Source organism: Sciurus carolinensis, chromosome 2 (genome assembly GCF_902686445.1).
Source record: "Sciurus carolinensis chromosome 2, mSciCar1.2, whole genome shotgun sequence".
NCBI classification, from domain to species: Eukaryota; Metazoa; Chordata; class Mammalia; order Rodentia; family Sciuridae; genus Sciurus; species Sciurus carolinensis.
Window position 1 is genome coordinate 89901823 of NC_062214.1, and position 26363 is coordinate 89928185.

A 26363-nucleotide genomic window follows, 5' to 3' on the forward strand; every position below is an offset into this window, starting at 1 on the left:
CCCGCGAACTTGAAGCCAAGAGCCCCTTTCTTCCACTACCATAACTTCCTCCTGGGTGCCCACGTCAGGCAGGTGACCTAGGGCTGACCCAGAGCAACCCGGACTTTGTTCTGCGTCCGCCCCCACAACCGCCAGCATCACTGAAGGCGCCAGGAGTCTACCAGCCTAGTCTACAGAATGCCCCGTCGCCATAGTGACCGCCCGAGCCCCGCCCCTTCCTCGCGACGTGGCCCCGCCCCCTCCGAACCCGGAAGCGGGAGGCTAGCGCCCGCGAAGCACACGGTTCCGGAGGAGGGAGCGCCGCGGCCCGGCCTCGCTCGGCCGCGCGCCCCGCCCCTCGGAGGCCGGGCTCCAGCGCTCCCCTGCCAGCTGTGTCTGCGGGTCCTCGGCGCTCTGTCTGCAGGTCCCACTCGCGCCCAGCTGCCTCCATCTACGCTGGAATAGGAGCGAAGAGCTGCCTGGAGCAGGAGGCAAAGGGACGTGGGAGCGGCCACGGCAGGTGAGGGGTGGGCGAGGCCCTGGAAAGCAGGAGTGTAGGTGTGTGATGTGTGTAGGGTTGTAGGTGGGTGTGTATGGAGCATGCGCGGCTGCCTTGGCCGGGTGTGACTTTGTGTGTAGCCCCCGAGTGGGCCGGTCCATGTGACCATGCACGTGATTGCATACGTGTGTGTGTGTGTGTGTGTGTGTGTGTGTGTGTCTGTTTCTATATCTGAGGCCAAGACTGAGTTTATGGGAGGTGGTCGGTGTGCCTGTGACTCTACCTTTATGTGGCTGTCACCGGTGGGATTAGTGAGGACTGTTTGGAACCTCTTGGTGGGGGTTGGGGGAGGGCAGGTTTTATCAAGGATCCTCCTGCATACACATCCTGGGACTGTGAGGACATAACCCAGGAACATTTTATTTCAGTTAAAAAAAAAATTATACCAGGGATTGAGCCCACAGGCACACCACCCTGAGCTACACCAGCAGCCCTTTTTATTTTTTACTTTGAAACAGGGTCTCTTCAAGTTGTCAGGCTGGCCTTAAAGTTGGCGATTCTTCTGCCTCAGTCTCGGGAGTAGCTGGGATTACAGGCGTGAGCCATTGCAACTGGCTATTTCAGTAAACTTTTAAGAAACGTTTGAGTAGAGGCCAGTCGTTTTGGAGATCGTACCTCAGTCCAAAAGTGACAGGCCATCTATGTGGTTTGTGAATGGAGGATGAGGAAAGGGGCAAGTCCAATGTCTCACTTTTCCTCTTCTCTTCTTGGGAAGTTATAAATTAGAAGCTTATGCTTCTTTGTCTCCACCTGTAGTGGTCCAGCTTCTCTTGGCACAGAGATTCAACAGACTAAGCAGTATCCTAGTAGCTGTGTTCAGTTTTCCAAAAGCTTTTACACTAAGAGCTCGAGAAGATGTGTCACAGAAGTGATATTGGGTAGGCAGTTTTTCCTTCCATGAAATAATGAAATAGATTCCTGAAGAAAAGAGGTATGAATCTCCCCTAGAGAAATCGTGTTAAAAAAAAAAAAGGTAGCTATATATTAGTATGGTGAGGAATGGAGACCTGAATTAAAAAGCCAGTTGCAGGACTGGGGGTGTAGCTCAGTGCTCAGTGGTAAAAGTAAGTGCTTAGCATTCTTGAGGCCCTGGGTTCAATCCCTGCCCACCCCCCATCCCAATAAAAGCAAGCTAAATGTATCACCTGGATTTTTGGGTTCTAATACATTTTTTTTGCTGATATTATTCATAATCACAGATTGCCTATGTGCAAATCAACTGTAGATTAAGATAAGGGGTCAGAAATCTGTGACTAGTTAAGCTGGTTATGTGACATGTGTAAAGATGATTTCCTTGTCTGTAAACTGGGAGATTCTGTTGACTCCTTGAAAGACAGGTACATATTCATCACAACTAGCTGTTTTATTATTCAGGAGCAACTCCTAAACTGTGTTCTTAATCAAGATTAAAACCAATCTCTGTGGCCCTTTTCCCACTAGCCTGAACAGGTGCTTTTGTTTTTGTGAAGAACCAAATCACAAAAGATCAAATCAGTGTTGAGTTCATCATCCACATTCTTTTATATTTCATCCTGACCAGTTTGGTCACAATCTCAGTTAACCTTCTGTGCCATAGACAGACTGTTTCTCTTGTGACTTGGAAAAGTATCTACCCCTTTAGGGGATGAAAGAGAGCTAGAACAAACTTTCCTTTTCATACTACTCACAGCTGCTTTCACTTTGCAGCAGTGAGCCTTTTTTCTCATAGACATCAGCTGGTCAGATGCAGCATTTGCTATCTGTCTCACCTTTCATTACTGCCAAACTTGCACAAGTGTTAAAATCACTTGTCCCTGCAAAAATCTAGTCACAGCTGGGTGAATCTCTCTAGCAAGATTAGTTATAACATGTCATAATACTGAGGTGGTTGTGAATTATACTGAGGACTATTGGTAAGAAACATTTCTCTAGTTTTGCTATAAAAAGAAATGGACAACTGGGTGAATTTGTGTGCCTTTGTGTTTTATGGTAATTTGGTTTGTGTATTGCAACTATTTCCTAAAACTATTTTCATCCTATGTTTATTGACCCTAGAAGCAAACTTTCTGGCTTTAACTAGAATGATGTCTTTTAAATGTATTGAGATTCTGTTTAACATGTTTTTAAATTTCCTCCTATAGAACAGAGTGATTGCTTCTAGAAGTGTAATACTAGAAAATGTCTCCAGTAGGAAGTGTTTAGATGATATGGGAGTATTTAAAGTCTGTCCAGGGGCTGGGGAGATAGCTCAGTCGGTAGAGTGCTTGCCTTGTAAGCACCAGACCCTGGGTTCGATCCCCAGCACCCCAAAAAAAAAAAAATAAAGTCTGTCCAGGTGGAAAATATTCCAGAATTAACTATACGTGCTAGTTGCATCATTTAAAAGTAATAACCAGCTTAGAGAAAGACTAGTTAAAATGACATTGTTTTTTTTAACATGTTAATGTTTAAGATAAAATTGATTATGCAGTGATTTTCTCTATGTTAATATGAATAATAACTATATCTGTGCACAATGATTTTTCAGTGTAAGATTACTAGTGATTTTCTTGGTACTTTAAAGCAACTTAAGGTTTTAACAAACTTTTTTTTTAAAAGTACCATCTTAACTTTGAGACATGATACTATTATTATAATGTCAGAGTTGTAAATCAAGTCTAATATTGGAATGTCTACATTTTTTGTTGTCTGGGGTTTGAGTTTAGTAACTCTCCAAAGTAACATTTGAACTGTTACTGTGTCCCTGTGGAGGCAGATGTGCAAGACAATGAATGAGGAAGAATTCTATGGAGTTTAGAATCCCCTGCTTCTTGCCAGTCCCCAGGACATTCTCTAAACTAACTGTTCAGAGTCAACCCAGGAATTAAGTCCTGGAGTCTCAATTCATCTTAGCCATGCTAGGAAATCTATAGTACAAGATATAGTGCAAGATAAGTATTAGAATCATTACAAACAAATGGGTAAAAGTTCCTCACTTGGCAATAAGACTCTGCAATAGGGAACTATAATTTCAGGTTCCTGTTATGACATAACAGATGCCCAGGCAAAGAGGGGCAGCCTTTAAATCTCTGATACTGAACCAATCCAAAGCTCAAAGATGCCAGGGTTAGAAGGGACTCTAGGAGGGCCTACTTTAGTTCCCTTAGGATGTAGTTGTTTTCTTAGTAGATAATGCTTGCTATGTGTCAAGCACTGTTCTAGATTCTAGGGACACACTGGTGAAACACAAAGGTGAGGAAACAAACCCAAAGAGGGTGATGACTTACTTATCCAAGATTACAGATATAAAAGCTAGAAATCACTAAGCTAACAATAGAAGTCCATGCATTTTTTCTAAAGACAAATGTTATGTTGCTATAGTGCCTTCAAGTTTATATCATAGCTCTTTCTGAGTAACTTATGTAACTTTTTAAATCACATCAATGAGAACAGTAAATATGCCTGTATTTTGTATTACAAACTACATGTGAGTTTCTGAATTTATGTTCCATTAGCGTTAGATTTATGGCATATTGTAAATTTATCGAAAACAGGCTTACTTTAACTCCTTTCTGTAGTGTAGACTGTTCATATAATCAATCAACAACATCTTTATTAAAATGGATTCTTAAGATATAGTCAAAAGATAGGCAGTGGTACTGCACTTTGGAATTACTTAACTGGGACAGGCAGTATAGTGTCAGAAAAGACTGTCTTTCACATGAACCTAGTTCTGCAATAGCCACGTGATCTTGGGTAAGTCATTTAAATTTTCTAGACCAGATTCCTCTTCTGGAGGAACTAGGGGGACTGGAATAATTACCTCTCTTAGTTCAGTGATTATAGCATTTCGCCAATTGTTTTTTAAAGTTTAAGTATATACTGACAAGATAAAATAACCCATTCTCGTTTAAAACTATTGTTGGCATAGCTAGATCAGACTCTACATTTAATTTTTATATAAACATGAATTCTTGACATGAAATATCACATGCTTTTATTTCAGGGCTAACCTCCATTTCAGCTAATCATGGGAGAGATTAAAGTCTCTCCTGATTATAACTGGTTTAGAAGTACGGTTCCCCTTAAAAAGGTATGTATGGCTTTATTATACCTCTTCTTTACAAAATCTTGTATTGCTTTTGCATGTGATTTAGATCCTGTGCCTTAGTAGTGTTTGAGAGTAAAGGTTATTGCCAAGTATCAGACTCTGGGATGCCCTGCATAAAGTTCACCCCTTCCCTGTCACTTTTAAGACTCATTCAAGAGTAAAAGCAAGTATAACAATACTCATTACTTATATTTGCTTTATGTATTCAAGTAACCAGGTATGTGTGTACTCCTTAGTGTGGTGTAGTGGAAGGCTGATAGCACCAACTATAGATTAAGTATAGTCAGGTTCTGTTTATCTTCCTCAGCTTTAAGATTTACAGTGGGTCACATTATGGACTTCAATTTACAATGATATACTTACTCTGTAAGCCTATTTGAGATATTTGTAAACCCTAAACACTTATAAGTTTGACTTTTGACTCTGAGTCTCAACTTAATCCCGAATGTTCAGGGATGACACTAGACAAAGGCTGTTCACATCACAGTGTAAAATCTTTGCTGATTCCCTTGCAGCAATATTAGAGTATTGTGATCTCAAGATCTTCTATGTTTCTGTCATGATCATTTAGCCAGGGTAGACATTGTGGAAGTATCATGCGAGTTTGAATTAATAATAAAAAAAATTGTTCTCCATATAGAAATCTGAGATACAGTTCTCCAGGTGTAGATAGGATTCATACATTGTAGGAACTCCCCAGATGTCTTATTTAACACTTTGAGCAGTTTGAAAAGATGGGTGCTTAGGTGCCATTTCACAGATGAGAAAACAGATTCATAGAGATAATTAACATGTTAAAGGTCACATTACCTGGTAGATTATAGACTGAACTCAGATTAATCTGGTGACAAAGAAGAACTTGGGCTGCTTACCAAAGGGAGCCCCCTTCCATTTTACTTTCTGGGAGACTGTTGCCCATACTAAAAGGAGAGTTGGCCTCTGGGGTCACTACCTGGTCCCATCCCTTCAAGTAATGAGTTCCTCCTGATGGACTCTCTCCCTCAGCATGCTGATCACCAGACCTAAAACACCCAAACTTAACCTAAATATTCCTAGAAATAGTTGTAGGAATTAGTTTCTTACATGTAATTCTTTACAGTTGTCAGTCAGTTTGGTCCATAAGTCATGATGAATTTGCTTGAAATTTTTTGGTTTGATTTTAAATTATCAAACAGATATTGTGTTTTCTTAGGGAATTATGACAAAATTGCCATTCAAGGTTAAAGTGATAAACACATTTATGTTTATAACATCGTCTGTCAGTTTTCAGAATGTACCATTTCAGAACATATTTGTATGAACATTCTATTTTTATGTTATTCTTCCCAATTAGATTATTAAAATAATTCCCTAGGAAATTTTAAAGATGCATTCGTCTTATACTAACATGATTTTGTTACAACAAGATTGGGATTTGTTGTGTGCTGTCGAAGGTCATTAAGAGTTGAGGGGCAGGAGGCTGAGGTGGGAGGATTGTGAGTTCAAAGTCAGCCTCAGTCACTTAGTAAGACCCTGTCTCAAAATAAAAAATAAAAAGGACTGAGGATGTGGCTCAGTGGTTAAGAGTCCCTGGGGACAACCCCTGGTACCAAAAAAAAAAAAAAAAAAAAAAAATGTTGAGGGATTGTTTTTATTTTATTTTGTTCACCCTGCCCTCCCTGTTTTATCCTCTGACCCTATTGATTCCAGCCAGGCCTCTGGACCAGTGCCAGAGAATGACTCTGCATACTGCCCTCCTTGAACACACACATACCACCGAAGTATGGGGGAGAAATAAGATGCCATGTACAGAGTTTACTGTCTAGTGGTAAACAAAGTAGTCTTCTTTCTATTATCATAGATAGGAAAATCAAAAACAGAGAAAAGGCAGCTCTTTGGAAGTTTACAAAGCCGTTCTGTAGAATCTGTTAGCATTGAAGTAAGAAAAGGAAACCAAAGCCTTTTATGCTAATCTGGTGTGATCCCCAGGTTATCTTATAACAAACAAAGCAATACTGTTAAAATTGTCCGTGAAATGATAGTGTACACTAATAGCATAAAACCCAAATTCATAAGGTTTTCCATTTTTTCCTTGTAATTTTTCCCTCCAGATTATCGTAGATGATGATGACAGTAAAATATGGTCACTCTATGATGCGGGCCCCAGAAGTATCAGGTGTCCTCTCATATTTCTCCCCCCTGTCAGTGGAACTGCAGATGTATTTTTCCGGCAGATTTTGGCTTTGACTGGATGGGGCTATCGGGTTATAGCTGTAAGTATTATTGCTTCGATGTTAAAATTCAGATTTGTGACTTTTGTGCTTCTGTTTCTGATCAACTATAGAGATGGGCACTTCTTTTTATTGAGGTAAGATATTCTTTTCCTGTTTTAAAATGTGAGATGAAGCCTGTTGCAGAAACCTGGAGTGTATACATACATAGACATACAGAGATCTGGAAGGGAAAATCTGCTAATGGCAGCCTTCTCTACGCCAGCTTTTACATGCATTCTCTGCTGACACACATCTCATAGCTCCAAGTGGTGAGAAGCATTTGTCCTTGTGTATAGAAGAGGAAATGGAGGTACAGGTCATTTTTAGTGATCACCCCCAGTCACATAGCCAGCAAATGGTGGAGGGAGAAACCAAGCTCAGTCTCATGGCTCCATTTCCCCTCCTGTTGTATCACACCACTGCCTCCAGGGAGCTGAGCATGGAATGTAAGTCAGCGGAGGGATCTACTAACTTACAGGAATCTGCCAACTAAAAACCTTGCCTTTAAAGTCAGTTTTTGACATTCGAAGTAAGGTTCTTTAGTTAACTCATATCCTTAGTATTTGTTAAGAAGTTTTTTTGATTCTCATTGCTATTTTATACTGGAGTTTGGTCTCAAGTCTCAACCTAGGTGTCCCACTGAAGATTCTCAAATTTCTTTCTCTAAAAGAAAGGTGTGTATAAGGAAGGCACTGCTTGTGGCTGATTTTTTTTTTTCCATGCCTGTGTAATATAATAGCACAGGTTGGTGAGGAGGTTGGTCTCCTTTTTTTTTTTTTTTTTGGCAGGGGTGGGTGTTAGTACTAGGGGTGGAACCCAGGGATGCTTTGCCACTAGCTCCATCCCCAGCCTTTTATGTTTTTTGAATCAGGGTCTTGCTAAATTACCAAGGCTGGCCTTGAACTTGACGTCCTCCTGTGTCAGCATCCTGAGTAGCTGGGATTATAGGTGTGGCTACTGTGCATGGTAGGTCTTTTAACTTCTGAGGAAGAAGAGATACTCTTCTTTTTCTGATCCTGGAATATTAGCATGCACATGGTGCTCCCTGTTGGGCTACTGGCTGTAATTATACATTTTATTTACTATCTAAAGAAGAGAAAGTGGATCATCTCTCTTCTCTTGGAAGTTAACTGAAAGTTCTACTAGGGTTACCAACCAGTACTGCCACACCAAATACAGACAAGTCCTCTTCCTTCTGACAGCCTTTCTCTTGAGAAAATAGTTATCAGCATCACCTGCCACTCCCCCCCCACCCCACCCCCATGCCTTTTCTTCTCTGGCTTCATTTCTCATTTCTTAAACTATTTCTAAGATGACATGTTTGAGTCTCTATAGCCTAATTCTAGGTATTCATCATCAGTCTTCATGTACAGCATCCTAGGAGAGCAGTTGGTACACCTTCATCTCAGCCCTTTTTAGCCTGCGAAGGGAAATGAGCCACCCTCAGGTGTCTGGCCTGCTGGAGAGTGCGAGCAGACACTGAGTGTGTTTGTTGCCCCAGACTGGCAGGTCTCAATAACTTTAGCTTCTGCATGATATTTCTTTGCCCTCAAGGTTCTTGATATGGTTGATATGGTTCCTTATTTCATTAGCTAGATATTGAATCAAGAAAAGGCCAACAGTGTCTTCAAAACTGTCATCAGGATTTGATCAGAATGTACGACCCCTTTAAGTTTTGAAATTTATAAGATATTCATTAGTATCTAACAATTAAAATTCATGGATTTTTAAAATTCAAACTTTCATTAAGGTGATTATAGAGTCACATATATTTGTAATAAATAATACAAAATGCTTATGTTGGCAGCACACATACTAATGTTGAAATGATATAGAGTTTAGCATTTCTCCAACACAAAGACAACTTGCAAATTGATGAAGCTTTCTAATTTTTATTACTCCTGTTATTGGTAGTTCTGAACATTAGATTTTTTTTTTCCACAAGATTTTATGGTACCTAAATATATGATTGAGAGTGGAAACATAGGGGACAAAAATCAGATATTGAGGGAGGGGGGGAAGGGAAAAAATGGCAGAATGAATCAAATAACATTACCCTATGTAAATTTATGATTACACAAATGGTATGCCTTTACGCCATGTACAGACAGAGAAAAAACATGTATCCCATTTGTTTACAATAAAAATAAATAAATTAATTAAAAAAAAATCAGATATTGACAGTTTAGTTTTTCTACTTTAATTTGTGAGTTTTAAATATAAATGTAGGGATACAAAACATTAAAATATTGTTAAAATGTTTCAGTGAACTGGTTTCAGCAGTTCAATTTTATAATAGTTATAAATAAACTTTTAAGTTTCTCTGGACAGTGCCAGCTTTTGGATTTAATTATTTGTTTTTTTTTTTATGGTACTGGGGATTGAACTGAGGGGCACTTTACAACTAAGCTACATTTCCATCCCTTTTAAAAAAGATATTTTGAGATGGTGTCTTGCTGAGTTTCCCAGGATGACCTTGAACTTGCAATCTTCCTGCCTCAGCCTCCCTATTAGCTGGAATTATAGGCATGTACTTCTGTGCCTAGTTGGATTTTTTTAAAACAAATTGCTTACTAATAGCAACTAAATGGTGCTTGTAGCATATTATATAGTAGGTTACATTCACTATATTTTTCTGAGTGTTTTTACATGCAAGTATATGTTTTTAATGTTTTCTATGCTGTTCCTGTAAAGCTTGCTATAAAATACATTAGTTTATTAAATAAATAAATAAATAAGTAAGTAAAAAAAAAACAAGGATTGGGACTTAGCTCAGTAGTAGTGTTCTTGCCTAATTTGAGTGAGGCCCTGGACTTGAGCCCTAGCACAACCCAAAGAAAAAGAACAAATGCAAAGAAATATTCCTCTTAGACTTTTTCCAGTTTTTCCCAGTGGTAACATTTTACAAAACTAACACAATATCATAGGTAGGGTATGATGCTAATATAATCTGCCAGTCTTATTCAGATTTCCTTGGTTTTATTTGTACTCAGGTGTGTGTGTTCTGGGAATTGAACTCTAAGCCTTAGGCATGCTAAGTATGCACTTTACAATTGAGCTATACCCCTAGCCTGGTGTGGGTGTTTTAAAGTTAAAGGCTTCATAAAAATATCATCTGGGCTGGGACTGTAGCTCAGTGGTAGAGCATTTGCCTGGCATGTGTGAGACACTGGGTTCACTCCTCAGCACCACATGAAAAAATAAAAGGTTATTGTCTCTATCTGTGCCTAAAAATACTTTAAAAAAAAATATTATCCCCTTTCTTTTAGGTTATCATCTGACTCAAATTTTCAGATGTTCTGCTAGGGAGAATCTGGTCTCCATCCTGTTTCAGAATGGTGGAATCTTTATTCATAAATAGAATTTTTTAAATAAAAGTAATATATCAAATCCAAAACGATCCCATAATTCACATGGCAGTATATTTTCCAGTCATTTTTTTCCAATGACAAAAAAAATCTAAGTGTTGAAACAACAAATCCATCAGACGAATTTTATATGTATTAAAAATGGGAAGCCTTAGAAGACAAGCCTAAGTCCCATTGGAATGAATTTATGACTTGTACTTCTTTTTTCATCATCAACAGCATTAATAAGCAAGAGTCAAGCACCATGTTCTTTTCTTTTCTTTTCTTTTCTTTTTTTTAAGGCACAAATGGAATTACAGGATATTAGATAAAGTCAATTAAAATAATAATTTATTGAACACCCCCTTAAAGAAATGCTACCAAAAAGAGAAGAAACTCAACTCAGATTTTATTTCCTGTTTCCTGAGCAACTGGAGCATCATGTCTTCAATTCAGAATGAAATTGGGTTTAGGGGAAACTGTTTCTTTATTTGAATGAGGTCTGCCTGCTCTATTCACCCTTGAACATTAGTCTTTTTCATCTATTATTATTATTATTTTTTTCTTTTTGGTACTATGGATTGAACCCAAAGGTGCTTTACTACTGAGCTACATTTCCAACCGCATCTCACTAAGTTGCTAAGACTGGCCTCAAACTTGCAAACCTCCTGCTTCAGCCTCCCAGGTTTTATTTATTCTTTTTATTCTTTTAAAATTCTGCACTATTGAGTAAAATGTGTATTATGAAGCCTAGAAGATGAATACTTTCACATATTTTGAATATGAAGCAAAGCTTGAGCAAATAAGAAATGCTATCAGATGAGTCCTAAAATTTTCAGACATGAGTTGCATTTTTTACTTCTATAGTTTTTAAAATAAAAAATCATTTCAGTTGCAGTATCCAGTTTATTGGGACCATCTTGAATTCTGTGATGGATTCAGAAAACTTTTAGACCATTTACAACTGGATAAAGTGAGTACCCTGAAACTAATTATTACTTACATGTGATTGTAATGCCACCTTTATCTTGCAAAGCCTGATGTTTTTATTTTTGTGGTATTGGGGATTGAACCCAGGGGTGCTCCATCTCTAGCCCTTTTTATGTTACAACAGTGTCTTGCTAAGTTGCCCAGGCTGACCTCAAACTTGCAATCCTCCTTCCTCAGTCTTCTGAGTTGCTGGGATTACAGGTATAAGCTTCCACACCTGGCTTCCATCCCTTTTTATTTTTTGAGACTATGACTAAGTTGCCTTGAACTTGTGATCCTCAGCCTCCTAAGTAGCAGAAACTACAGGTGTGTGCCACTGTACTCAGCTCCTTTATCTTTTAAAAATGCTTTGTGGGGCTGGGGAGATAGCTCAGTTTGTAGAATGCTTGCCTTGCAAGCACAAGGCCCTCGGTTCGATCACCAGCACCGCAAAAAAAAAAAAAAAAAAAAAAAAAAAAAAAAAAAAAAAAAAAAAAAAATGCTTTGTGATATAATTCACATAACCTGCAATTATTTTTTTTTTTTTTAAAGGTACTGGAGGTTGAACCCAAGGGTTATGTAACACTGAGCTAAATCCCCCATCCCTTTTTCTTATTTTGAAACAGTCTCATTAAGTTACTAAGTCTGACCTTGAACTTGCCATCCTCCTGCCTTAGCCTCCCAAATAGCTGGGATTACGAGTTTGAACCACTGCACCCAGCCATGCAGTTATCTTTTTAAAATATAAATTTCACTGTGTTTTAATAATTCCTATATATGGAATACACACACACACACACACACACATATATATATACACACACACATATATATACATATATATATATCTGTATCCCATAGTGCCACCACACCCAGTTGTGTTTTCTAAATTTCTAACTCTGTACATAGTTCAGTCTGTTGGGTAGTGTTGACATTATATTCTGTGGTTAGTGAATTGAAGCAACTTTTTGATACTCGTGGTCAAGATTGATCAGTGTTTTAGGATCTGCCTTATGTTTGTTTATAATTAGGTTCATCTATTTGGGGCTTCTTTGGGAGGCTTTTTGGCCCAAAAGTTTGCTGAATACACTCACAAATCTCCTAGAGTTCATTCCCTCATCCTCTGCAATTCCTTCAGTGACACCTCTATCTTTAACCAAACTTGGACTGCAAACAGGTAAGAATATAAACTTTGGGCCAAAAGTGTTGTTTTTGTTCAGTGGAATTTGGGGTTTTTTGGTGCAGTGGGAAAGGAAGGTTCCTATCTTCTGTCTTTTGCAGTTCCTTGGCTTTTGAAACTTCAAAAAAAAAAAAAATTCACTTACAGGTGATTGTTTTAATTTTTTGTTGCTGATGGATCTTCATTTATTTATATGTGGTACTGAGAATCGAACCCAGTGCCTCACACATGCTAAGCAGGTACTCTACCACTGAGCCACAACCCCGGCTCCTAAGTGAACTCTTAATTCAGCTGTTTCGGTTATTCTAAATTATTGCTTAATGTACATTCACAGTGCATCAACTACTACTATGTTCTTGTCCCATTTTTTTGTGTGAATAGTTCTGTATATTGGTTGACAGTTTCATTAGGCATTTGGCTTTTCCCAGTTTTTTATTGCTGCTATAAATCTTTGTAACAGTCATTGCTTTCCTTCCCCTTCTGGGTTATTTCCCTGAGACATGTTCTCCAGTTGGGACGACTGGAGCATTTAGTCCACCAGCAGATGCTCTTCACATCATGACATGTCATGTCTTCAAAAAGACAGAAGTGGTGAAAATGCTCTGGGGGATTACCATTAGGGTACTGTTTCCTCAGAGGCATCCCTTCATTGATTTTATCATTTTAATTAGTTTGATAGATACTGGATGGTACCTTAAAGCTGGTTTACTGTTCACTTCTTTCATTGCCAGCAAGGTAGGTTCTATCCTTAAAAAAAAAAAAAAAAAAAAAAAAAGCCTGTTACCAAACCAGAGTTCATTTACTCCACACTCAAAAGGCCCAGTGAATTTAGGACAAGTTGTTGAGGCAAAGAAAAAGATTTATTCAGTAGACCAGCAAGACCAAGAATGGTGGACTAGCATCCCAAAAGACCATCTTAACACAGGTTTTAATTCCTTTTATCTTTAGGGGGAAACCTGGTAGCTGGTCATCTGTTGATTTGTGCTGCTAATTTAAATTATTAACCAGGGCTGCATGCTTAGGGAGGCACAGGCTCTTTCTAGCAAAGGATATTCATAAGTATAGGCACAATTTTCCCCACTGTCATTACTCCATTTCACAGTCTTGTCAGACAAAGGGCAATGATCACTCTGGCCACTTCCTGCTGAAAGCAGGCAAAGGAGGGGTTATATGAAATGGAATGCTTAACTTGGACTTGAAGTCTTGGCCTCTTCCAGTAAACCCTTGTTATAACATTAGTTCTGATGCATCACACAAGGGATCTGATTACTGCAGGATATAATTTTCTGTTCCTTTCCAACAAAATCAGCACTTCCCCATATAGTGTTCTACATTGGAGTTTTAACTCTGGGCCAGGTTAAACCTAAGTCAACATGCCCTTGTTCTTCAAGGTACTATCAAAATCCCTTTTTTGCAGTGCAGCCTAAGACAAGGTTTGGGCTGTCCCATCTTCTCTTCCCCATGGGGAACTAGTTGTACCTCTTTATAACATCCTTACCATATGATTTCCCAGTAGGATCCCAAAGGAGGTTTTCCTTAAGTATTTGTTCATACCCCTTGTATAGTAAGCATATCCATTAAATCCAGAGATAATGGGCAAACTGAGGGGTTCAAGTAGGACATGGTCATACTGAGGGGAACATCTTAATTTAATCAGCTGAATTTTATTCCCCAAGACCAATCATTCCTGGTCAAACATGAGCAGTTTTATCAAACATTTGAGAGGGTTACCTCCTCATAAGATCAACAAGGAGGAAAAGGTAAATATTACCAATTTCTATTGCTAAACCTCCCATTTTTTTCTTAAGTACTTGAGATTCTCAATTGGAGTGAAAGTTCAGAAATCTGATGACCTTGTTGGATGGCCAAGTCAGTGGGTGTAGATTTTGCCCTTATGTGGTAGATCCACTGTTTTTCTCTGGCTAATTTGACAGAAGAATGATTTCTTGAAAGTACTTCAAATGGTCCCGTCTTTTTTGCCACACACTGTTGGTCTGCTCCTTATTCCTTCTAGGTTTTTAGGAAAAACTCAGTCACCAGACTGAATGGATGGACACATTAGTGGGATATATAGACCTATTGGAAGCAAGCTCATGGACAGAAGTTAATATAGTCCCCAGTGTTTTTGCAAACTGTCACCAGCTGGTCCTGATCCTTTAATAAATCATCATGTCCTCCTATGGGGGAGAAATCTGAAACGGCCTACCATAGCGCATTTTGAAAGGACTCAATTTGAACCTGCTTCAGGGAGCTACCCTGATCTGTAACAGAGCTATTGGTAATGTCTTATCCCAAGTTAAGTTGGTTTCTTGACTTTTTTTTGCATTATTTTCTTTAAAATGTGACTTATCTTCTTGGTATTTCCCATTAACTGAGGCTTCCAAAAACAGTATAATTTTCAAATTATGTATGACATTTTAGATACCTGTTAGGTGATAACTAAAAAGAAGGAAAATCCATTATTGCTTTGGCTTATTAAGCAAGCCCAATCTTGGTCTAATTTCCCAGTCCCAATTTACAAGTGTCTTGACAATTTCAGATTTTTTTTTTAAGTTAAGACAGATAGGTCTCTCTACACCCAGGAAAGGTAGGTGGTACCTGTCAAAGGTACAAAACTAACACATCTGAAATTTCCCAGGACTTAGGGCATTTGAGTGAAATCAATTTGCCAATCTGGCTGGGCCATTCCCCAAAACTGACCTCCCGTTTGCAGAGACCTGGTGGTTATGTCTCCCTTCAGATTATATTTATCAGATTATATTTAGCTCATACCAAGCAGTTTTGAGTGACATACTGAATAGTTTTTATAAATTGGGTCCCATATTTCTGTATCCTTTGGAGGGTGGCATTTCCCCCAAAATGAGTACGGTGGTAGATGTGTTTTATCATTGTTTGGGACTTCTAGGATCTGAATTATTCCTCTGACATTGCCTTTCCTTCCAGGGACTGTTTGGTCATTAGTTCAGCCCCATTCTTCAGCACTTTTTTAGTCTTTATCAAGATAAGTCAGCTTAGAAAACCAGAGGTCCCATCAGGGCTATCACCAGCCACAGTAGCCTTGGCACTTAATCAGCTGGTTTCCCTTATTCACTATGCTCTCCCCTTCTGGTGGCCATAATAGTGTATTACTACCATCTGGAGAGACTTGTGAGCCACCTCTAACAACTGCAAGATTCCAGGGATCCCCTTTTCCTTGGCTAGGGAGAGAACCCTGTAAGGGCAGTGATTTCTGCCTTCAGAACTGAGCTGGAGGGAGGCAGTGCTTTTGTCTTTAATGTTTCTTATAAGGTTACCTCCGCACACGCAGCCTGGCACTTACCTTAGTAGATACAACTATTCCCATCTATAAACAGCTGTAATTTGGGACTAGGCAAAGGCTGATTAGAGATCCAGGTGGCTGGGATACACTAGTTCAATGATCTGCAGGCAGTTATGTTGGGGACAGTGCTCATTTGGGAGTAAGGTGGCCAGACTCAGTGCGGATGTAACCTGTGGTCTCATGCTGGTATTGTTCAAGAGAATGACTTGGTATTTTCCCATTTTTCCTGGGGTGAGCCAGTAGCCTTTTTGTTCTAATGAGGGGACATGGTGGGACACTTACACGGAGGTTGTCACAAGGCAAAGTTTTCTGCCTCCCATAGAATACACAAGTGACTCCAACCTCTGACAAGCATGAGGGTCATCCCTTAGCTATGTGATCTAGTTGTATGGGAAACATGCCACAGGAGACAGTCTGAGGGCTGAATGAAAACTCCAGGCCCTAATCCTTGTTTTTCATGCACAAACAGGCTGAAAGGCTTTTGTATGTCGGGAAGACCCAGGGCAGGAGCTGTTACTAACTTTTCCTTCACCTTACAAAAGTTTTTGAAATTCCTTGGTCCATTCTAGAGGCTCAAGATTATGACCCTTAAGGGCCTCATAGAGCGGATTTACTCTAAGCCCATAAGTGGCAATCCAGAAATCAACCATTTCCCAAAATCCTCTTTGTTGTCTCCAAGCATGTTTATGGTCTGGCAAAGGATCCCTTTGCTCCTGGGACAAAGCAAAACCCAAATAAATGACTTGTTGCTTGCGTATTTGTGCCTTTTTCTGAGACACTCTGTATTCACATTGTCCTAAATAATTCAGTCTATTATCTTGGCAAGACATTTGTCATATGTTGGGCTCACCATGCCACATGCTGTAATAGGAGTCCCTGATTTAAATTAAAAGACCTCAGGTCTTTAGCCAGAATTTTCCTGAACAAGGTGGGAGAATTCTTAAGTCCTTGGGACAGTATAGTCCAATAGCCTTGTAGAATGAACTGAGCATGTGGGTCCTGCCACTCAAATGCAGGTAGTTCTAGGGATTCATTTTCTACCAGAATTGTGAAAAAGGCATTCTTGAGGTCCAGAACTAAAAATCAATATTCTCCCAATATAGTCAGCAGAGTGTATAGATTAGGCACTCATAGATGCAGATCCTATTTTATTATCTGTAGATCCTGAAGAAATTGGTATTCAGTCAAATGTGGTTTCTTGACCCAGAGAATGGTGGTGTTATATGGAGACTGGCAGGGTTTGGTAAGTCCCATATTAAGAAATGTTTCAAAAATGGGCTTTATCCCATGTCAAGCTCCTTTCCCTTCCTTTAAGGCAGTTTGTATTGGGGCAATATCCTTTGCCTTGCCAGGAGTCCTATGTGCCCACATAGTGGGCCTTACCTCTCGCATGACTTCAGGTGTTACTTATTCCTCTGGTTGTTCCTTGGACTTCAGGAGGGCCAGCTGCAGATATCAACTGCAGATATCAACATTAAGGTGGGGCCTTAATGTTGCAATGTCTTGGTAAAAAGATTACTTGAACATTTAATTTACGTAGAAGATCTTGTCACCAAAAGGGAATGGAACACTCTGGCATACACAAGAAACTGTGCTTTAGAATGATATCCCTATGATGGTGTCCTAAAGATTGCAGAAAGGTGTGGTCTTATATTTTTCCCAAGATGCCCATTGTGGGAATAGTATGTAAAGTTTTTTTTTGTGCCAGCTTAGTATTAGGTACTGAGGAAGTAGTGCTTGCATCCACCAGAAAAATCAGTTTTTTCCCCACTGTCAATTTTGTATGGGGCTCCTCTTTCGTATGGGGTGAGTTTGTATCAGGTGCCTTATATCCAAGGGAACTAGCTCCTGGGCCTCCTTGTATATCTGAATCTTCTTTCATTTCTACCATCTACAAGCCCCTAATCTTACTCTTTACTTTTTCTTCTACTCAGACGTTCTTCAACTTAGGACAGTTCCCCGCCCCCACCCGGTTTTCCTCCACTTACAATAAGTGCATTGATCCAAGCTGAGGGCACCTTATCTTTCTTTAAGGAACCTTTTCTTTGAAAGTCTAATGCTGCAGCCATCAAGGAAGCATTGTGTTTGCATCTTCTTCCTGCAGTCACTATCTTTTGTTAAACACCTTAAAAGCTATATCCACCAACTGGGATGGATTCATTCCGAAAGTTTACTCTTTAGTTGTTGCATTTCAGCTAGGACTGACTGAAATAACAAACCTCTAAGTGATCTTGAATAAGAGAATGATTTTAATATAAGCAAAAAGACAGCAGAAGAAAAAATAGACAACTAAAAGTTATGTATTAGTCTATAAATGAATGCACTTTAAGAATTATCTAATTCCTATTCACAAGAGATTTTAAATTGGGCATGCTGATCAACAAAATTATTAAATTAGGTACATAAAGCCATATGAATTCACCAGAAAAAAAAAATGTTATGTTATCTGAGAAATCCCTGCCAAAATAACAGCAGAGTAGCAGGAACCCCTGCCAAAACTATTCTAGGAATCCCAGGGGCAATTTACCTTGGTGTGTGAATTAAATCCTACCCAGTGCTTTCTTCATGACCTATTTTTAAGTCATGTCTTTCTTGACTCCAAAGGATACTGGAACCAAGCAGTATTACAAAAGCATATCATCTTTTTTCCTTTTTAACTCTAGTTAAATCAGTTACCCAAAATCTGCCCCAACAGACTTTCCTTGGGATTGTATTCTTCCCATTCTGAAAACAAAGAGTGAATTCATACAAATGGAATACACAAATGAATGAGTTCTCAGTTTGGGTAAAAATCCAACAACTATTTACTCTCTCCAAATAAAGTACTTTATAGAGAATTTTTTTTTTCCTCCCCCTGTACTGAGGATTGAACCCAGGGGCACTCTACCACTGAGCTACATTCGCAGACTTCCCTCACCCCCCACCCTGCCCTTGAGACAGGATCTCACTAAATTGCTGAGGCTGGCATCAATTGTTGAGGGATTATGACTGGGATTACAGGCATATGCCACCTCTCCTGACTCATTTTCACCTTTAAGAGAAAGTGGTGGTGATGACAGAAAACTTAGCTAACTGGAAGTCAGCCAAGTGGTTCTTTGAAGAGAAGGTCAACTTCCAATGAAAATAAGCATCCGAAGGTGATCTTCACTTTTTATAAATAATTTTCAGCATAGTTTTAGAGAAATCAGCATTTACCCTCCATGCTGATTCAGTATTTGAAATTCATGTAATAAAGTCAATCAAAGATCACATATAGACCTGGGGATGTAGCTCAGTTAGTAGAGTGCTTGCCTCGCACGCACAAGGCCCTGGGTTCAATCCCCAGCACTGCAGAAAAAGAAAAAGATCACATATAGAAATCCACCAAGATTGAATTGCTCTGAATTAATCCAAGTGAGCCTAATAGGAAGTTTTAGGAAGTACAGTAATTTTCATTTTGGTAATCAGAAAGTTTTTGGTATTGGTTTTGTTTTTTTGGGGGGAAGTTCTGGGGATTGAACTCAGGGACACTCATCCACTGAGTTGCTTAGTTCCTCACTGTTGCTGAGGCTGGTTTTGAACTTGCAATCCTCCTGCCTCAGCCTTCCAAGCCACTGGTACAGGTGTGTGCCACCATACCCTGCATCAGTTGTTTTTTCAACTAGAAAGAAGGAATATTTCTCTTAATTATCAGTTTCCCAATGAAAATAGTTTAACCATTGGAAATAAGACCAATTGGGGCGGGGGGGGGGGAATCCTGGAATCATCAGAATGCCTAACTCAGTGAAAGTATTTTTGAAATATTGCTTATATTCTGTATACTCAAAAATTTAATTTGACCATAATTCTTTTGAGAGCTTGGAAAAGTGCATATGCAGTCTACTACCTGCTGAGTTCTTTGACGGGAGTAGGGTTTTTTAAAATCTCTAGATTCCAAGTAGTAAATGTTGAGTGAACATTTGCCATTTAGGTGTAGTATCGAAAGTTTTAATTACCAGGTCTTTGTTTTACAGCTTTTGGCTGATGCCAGCATTTATGCTCAAAAAAATAGTTCTTGGAAACTTTTCGTCTGGCCCAGTGGACCCAATGATGGCTGATGCCATTGATTTCATGGTGGACAGGGTAAGGATCATGATATTAGGGTGGGAACACCTTGTACTGGGAATTTTCACAGCTACTTATTCTCTGAAGATATATCAGTCTCATTGAGTATATAGTAAAGGTCTTTGTTAAGCAACCTTCCATATTTAACACTCTCAACAGATATCACTGTTGTGTAGGGATTTGGCTACATTAGTGCTTCCTAGTAGCTGTTCATCAAAATAACATGGGTAGCTTTTAAAAATATAGATTCTGGGGTAACTATAGATAACAATTTACTGTACATTTCAGAAAACTAGAAATAGATATGATTAACCTGATTTAAGCATCACAAAATGCATACATGTATTGAAATAGCACATTACCTCATTAATGAGCAATATTTTTATATGCCAGTTAAAAGTTTATTTTACTTAAAAAAAATTTTAAATGCAGGTGTAGTGGCATATACCTCTGTAATCCCAGTGACTTCGGAGTCTGAGGTAGAAGGATCTCAAGTTCAAGGCCAGCCTGGACAACTTAGTCACACCCTGTCTCAAAAAAATAAAAAGATTCTAGGACCTCATACCAGACAGTCAATCTGGTATCCTTGGGTATGGGATCCTGGGAATCTGTAGTTTTACTTTACCCTTTCCTTTATCTCTTAAGGTAAATCTGATGAACCATGTCTGTAAGCTTGCTGTATGTGTGCAGTACTAAGGATGGAACCCAGGGGCACTATGCTGAGCTAGACTCCAGCCCTTTTATTTTTTTATCTTGAGACAGGGTCTTACTGAGTTGCTGAGGCTGGCCTAGAACTTGAGTTTCTCCTGCCTCATCCTCTCAAGTAGCTGGAATTCCAGGTGTATGCTACTGTACCTTGCTATAGGCTTACCTTGTAACTTAATAGGCAGGTGATTTCTGAGGTCTCTATTAGCTCAAAGATTCTTTAGGTGTTTATCTGACACCTTTGAGGCGTGGGAATTGGCTTGGTGCCCCCTGCACCTCCTTGAAGCAGGGAGTTTGGTTAAGGACTTTCAAAGACCAGGTTCCATTTATGGGACCTTAATCGGGTTCCAGAACAGAAAAAAGGTCACCACATGAGAAGCCCATTTCAAGGTCTCTCAAATGCATTGTTTCTCTTTATTGGTAACTTTTCTGGCCCCACTGTACATGATACCACCTTTATAAATACAAATGTTACTTGTGAATTTACTGTAAATATAAGAAACAAAATTTTAGAAACTTTATATGTGTTTTTTTCCTGCAGCTGGAAAGTTTGGGTCAGAGTGAACTGGCTTCAAGACTGACCCTAAATTGTCAGAATTCTTATGTGGAACCTCATAAAATTCGGGACATCCCTGTAACCATTATGGATGTAAGCTTCCTGTTAAGTAAAATAGATGTTTTACCTTTTGAAATTATTTGCCAAGATATAATTTTCAAATTTTAAATGTGCTTCTTCAAACACTTGTTTGCCCCCAGCTTTCTCAGTGTTTATTGCTTGACCTGGATTTTTCCTGACAAGAATAATACTATTGAAATAAAAATAAATTTAAACAAACATGGTAGTCTTTGCCCATGTTGGTTTATTTTTGCTTTCTTGCTTTCTTGTGAACAGAAAGCAAAAATATTTGGCATATTTTAGCTGTTTCACATCCGGGCAGCAAAGAGAAAGTGCCCCTCAGAGAATCAAGAATTACATAAAGTCAATTAGCACAAAAACTTTTTTTAATTGTAGTAAAACATATATAACAATATTTACCACATTAGCTATTTTTAAGTATACAGTTCAGTGACATTACATATAGTCACCACCTTCTGTTTCCAGAACTTTTTCATCATCCAAAACAAACTATTAAACATTAACTCCCCCTTTCTCCTTTCCCGCCAGCCCCTGGCAACCAATGATCTTACTTTCTGTCTTTGAATTTTCATTTTCTAAAAGGTACATCATACAGGGGCTGGGGAGATAGCTCAGTCGGTGGAGTGCTCGCCTTGCAAGCACAAGGCCCTGGGTTCGATCCCCAGCACCACAAACAAACAAAACAAACAAACAAACAAAAAGAATAAAAGGTACATCATATAAATGATTCATACAGTATCCTTCTCTGTCTGGGTTGTTTGACTTAGCACAATGTTTTAATTTTTTGCAGTTCTAGGGATTTAACCCAAGGCCTTTTCATGCTAGGCAAGTGCTATACCACTGAGCTACACTCCCAAACCTAGAGCGTTTTTAAGATTCATCAATTCAATAATGTATGTCAGAATGTCATTCCTTTAAGACTGAAGAAGATTCCATTGTTTGTATATTCCACATTTTGTTTATCCAGTCATCTGTCACTTGAGTTGTTGTTCGAATTGTTGTCTTCAACTTTTTGCTGTTGTGAATATTGCTTCTATGAAAATTATTATTAAAAGTAAATGAAGTCAGGCATGTGGTGCATGACTGTAATCTTAGCAGCTCAGGAGGCTGAGTTCAGAGCTAACCCAGCAATTTAGCAAGGCCCTAAGCAACTTAGCAAGACCCTGTCACTAAGTAAAATGTATAAAAGGGCAGGGGATGTGGCTCAGTGGTAAAGCACCCCTGGGTTCAATCCTTGTACCAAAAAAAAAAAAAAAAAAAAATGGTAACTGGGTGAGTCCCTGCTTGTAATCTATGGGTACATACCTACAAGGAGGATTGCTAGATCATGTGACAATTCTGTTTAACTTTTTGAGGAACTGCCATATTGTCTTCCACAATGGCCATAACATTTTACATTCCCATCAGCAATGCACTTCCTGGACAAGACTTGTTGTGTTTTGTTTTGATAACAGCTATCCTAATAGATGTGAGGTGATATCTCACCATTGAGGGTTTTTTGTGTGTGTGTGTGTTAGGTTTTTTTGTACTTTAAACAGTGCTGAGAATTAAACCCAGGGCCTCACACACGATAGGCAAGCATGCTATCAATGAGCCACATCCCCAACCCCTCACTGTGGTTTTGACTTAAAAATTTTGAGGAAGGTACTGAGATCAAACTTAGGGAATCCTGCATGCTAAGCATGTGCTATCCCACTGAGCTACAGCCCCCATTTTTTTTTTAATTATGTAACTACTTTATTTTGCCTCAAATAAATTTAGTCCTAAATTCAAGTAATATGGTATTTCTAAGAATTGATTTGTCAGGAAATTATCTAATACAAGCAGTAAATAACTCCTTATTCTCAACTCTAATTGATATAATCTGACATTTACCATGACATAGAGCAAGCTTTTCAATGGTACTCACAGTGTATTTGCTCAGCCTACTCTCCTTTTGCAGCTATGCTTATTACCTGGGTTTGTAACCACTGAAAACTACATTATTTAGTTGGCAATGTATTTAAAATTATTTGTGTAAATTGTATGTATGTGTATGTAGTTGTTTCTTATTTTTAAATTACTTTTTTAAAAACTTGTTTGGGTATTAAAAGACATGTAGAATCATATGCTCCAGATTTCAAAAAGTGACTACTCCAAGAAAGAATTTGGACTTTTTACCTTATATTCTTTAAATACCTTTTGGAATTTTTTTTTTCCACTGAGTCTATATGACTTAATTTTTTGTGTGTGAGGTACGAAGAATTCCACCTAGGTCTTCACACATGCAAGGCAAGCATTCTACGGCTGAGCTACATCACCAGTCCCTTTTTTTTTTTTTTTTTTTTTTTTAATATTTTTTTAGTCATTGATGTACCTTTATTTACTTATTTATATGTTGTGCTGAGAATTGAACCCAGTGCCTCACACGTACTTGGCAAGCACTCTACCACTGAGCCACAACCCCAGTCCCTCCCCACTACTTTTTTATATTTTATGCTGGGAAAAAACATCTCAGCCTTTTTTTTTGTTTTTGTTTTTGTTTTTTTAAAGGTATTTGACCAGAGTGCACTTTCAACTGAAGCTAAAGAAGAAATGTACAAACTGTATCCTAATGCCCGGAGAGCTCACCTTAAAACAGGAGGCAATTTCCCCTACCTGTGCAGAAGTGCAGAGGTGAATCTTTATGTACAGGTAAGTCCCAACTTGGAATCCAGAGCAATTTGAACCTTAAACCATGATTTGTAACATAAAGCTTTTTTTTTTTTGATAATGGAGTAAATAAGGGAAGAACAGAATTTTCTGTAGGAATGAGAAGAACAAGGCATTAACTTGTTAAATGTGATTTCCACTTATAATTTATAGAAGTCTTCAAACAGGTATATTATGAAAGAACCATGGGCAACTCTCTGGCCACCATCTCTTTCTATAGCCACAGGCCCAAGGTTACACACTAAGGTGGCCACTGGTATGATATGACGTTACCCCTTGGACACAGTTCAGCCAAAGCAAGATGTCTACCAGACCTAAATGAGGTCAATTTGAGTCTCATGAAGCTATTTTTTAAATCTAATTTTAATACATTAAAGAATTTTTAAAACCCTCATCTTTATCCTTTAGGATCTTGGAATAGCATCGACAGGGGATTACTTTGGTAATTTGGAAAAAATTATCAGGAGTCTTACAAAGCCAGTTCTGTCTTCAAGCCTTCCACTCACTTGTGGAAATAGATCCTAAGGAGAGGATCCTAAACAGAAAAACTGATGCCCAGAGATATTAATCCTAGTAGCCTAAGATGGGGAGGAACTAACTCACAGCAACAGAAGAGTAAACACCTGCTCATGTAGCAGCATGCAGCTGTTGAAGATGTTTATGAAGATGCTTCTAGGAACATGGAGAGACTGGTTACAAAAGAAAGCAATTTAGGACCCAAGGTTCCATGTTGTCGTATTTTAAAATTCTTTGATTTTTCTGTGTTTGCTGATTTTTTTCCTAGTTAGTTTGTGTTAGACATTAATTTGAAAAGAATAAAACATCTGCTGTGTTCTCTGGGCATGGTGGCCCATGGCAAATCTGGGGCCAGTCTGGTCAACATACGGAAACACCGTCTGAAAAAAAAAAAAAGACTGAGGTTGTACTTCCCTGGTATAGCACCCCTGGGTTCATTCCTCAGTACTGGGGGGAAAATATCTGCTAATGGTGGTGTTTTCAGACGGGCTTCCCACCACCCCCTTCTGTAATACTGGGGATTGTACCCAGGGCTGCTGTACCACTGAGCTACATCTTGTATTTTAAGGCAGTGTCTCACTAAGTTCCCAAGCTGCAAACCAAGCTGCTTATAATAGGTAATATGCATTCTACTCAGTAATGCAGCCATTGAATATGAGGATACTGGCTGAATGTGGTGGTGCACACCTGTAATCACAGTAGCTCAGAAGGCTGAAGCAAGAGGATGACAAGTTCCAAGCCAGCCTCAGCAACTTAGCAAGGCCCTAAGCAACTTAGTGAGACCCTCTCTCAAAGTAAAAAAGGGCTGGGAATGGGACTCAGTGATTAAGCACCTCTGCGTCAATCTCTGATACCAAAAATAAATAAATAATGATTCTGGTTGGGCATGATGGCATACACCTGTAATCTCAGCTGTTCAGGAGGCTGAGACAGGAGGATCTCAAGTTTGAGGCCAGGCTGGGCAACAGTAAGACCCTGCCTCAGATAACAAAAGAAAGAACCAGGGGTATAGCTCAGTGGTTCCACCCTTGCCTAGCATTAGTGAAGTCCTGAGTTCAATCCCCAGCACTACCAAAAAAAAAATACTTTTTAAACAAAATTATTCTCCATCTCTACAGATACATTTGCTGCAGTTCCATGGAACCAAATATGCCGCCATTGACCCGTCTATGGTCAGCGCTGAGGAGCTTGAGGTGCAGAAAGGCAACCTCAGCATCAGCCAGGAGGAGCAGTAGAAGTGGCTTTAGCTGTTACTGTGAGGTAACCCAGTGTGTTCTTGTACAATCAGTGGCGTCAGCACCGCCAGCCGGCCTCTTCCTTCAGGTTCGTCAGGCTCACCGGTTCTCACTGTGTTTTGGAAGTGGGACTGATGGTCATCTTGACAGGCAGCAGCTCTTGTACACCAATGTAACTAACGGTCCCCTCTTCAGTTTTTTTTAGCTTTTGAAATTGAAAAAGTACTTTTGAAGACTCCCATTTTAAAAATTGTGAAAATTTTACTATCAAAAGTCTTCACCATTGTGTTAAGTGAATACTAATTTCTGAGGTTTGGGATTTTGTGGGTTTTTTGTTTTCTGTTTTCTTGATTTTTATATTATTTTCTGTAAAGGTACACATCCAGATTGTGTATCAGAAGGACACCAGTTATTTTTATGTTTTCTTGGCATAACAATTAACAGAGTGCTAAGGGTGGCACTCTGCTGTTAGCTCTCCTGCAAATCATCTACTTTTAATTTCAGTTAAGCATATTATTTTGAGTGTTAGCTATTTTCTTTAGACATTGCATTCATTTGGAATAAAAATTCAGTTTCAGTGAGTGGCTTTTGTAATTATTGTTGCCATCCAATGGGGCTACATTGATCACAGGTTTTGCTAGTTCTGTGTGGTTTTGTAAATTACTTAACTTCCCTGAAGTGTATTTGCGCATAGCAAGGTAACAGTTGCTTTTACTTATTGAATTGCTACTGTGCTCCAGGTACTTTTTCCTACTTTTTCTCTTTCTCAATACATGTAAAGAGAATAGTATTAGAAAATTCTGAGCTAGTTATGTAGCTCAG

The 26363-nt window shown here is 39.0% G+C and overlaps 1 protein-coding gene across 3 annotated transcripts; it reads left to right on the plus strand.

Annotated features, from left to right (window-relative positions):
* Nucleotides 1-262: 262 nt before the first annotated feature.
* On the plus strand, nt 263-26122 carry Spg21 (SPG21 abhydrolase domain containing, maspardin). 3 transcript variants are annotated; one of them, XM_047540078.1, is made up of 9 exons: nt 263-499; nt 4503-4589; nt 6698-6859; nt 11099-11179; nt 12207-12352; nt 19667-19775; nt 21004-21111; nt 23632-23772; nt 25425-26122. In XM_047540078.1, exons 2-9 carry the CDS (start codon nt 4527-4529, stop codon nt 25539-25541), a joined length of 927 nt encoding a protein of 308 aa, XP_047396034.1. In that variant the 5' UTR covers nt 263-499; nt 4503-4526; the 3' UTR covers nt 25542-26122. The 3 variants fall into 3 exon arrangements, with proteins under 3 accessions (XP_047396034.1, XP_047396035.1, XP_047396036.1); XM_047540079.1 differs by lacking the exon at nt 6698-6859; XM_047540080.1 differs by lacking the exons at nt 12207-12352; nt 19667-19775.
* The last annotated feature ends 241 nt before the right edge of the window (nt 26123-26363 follow it).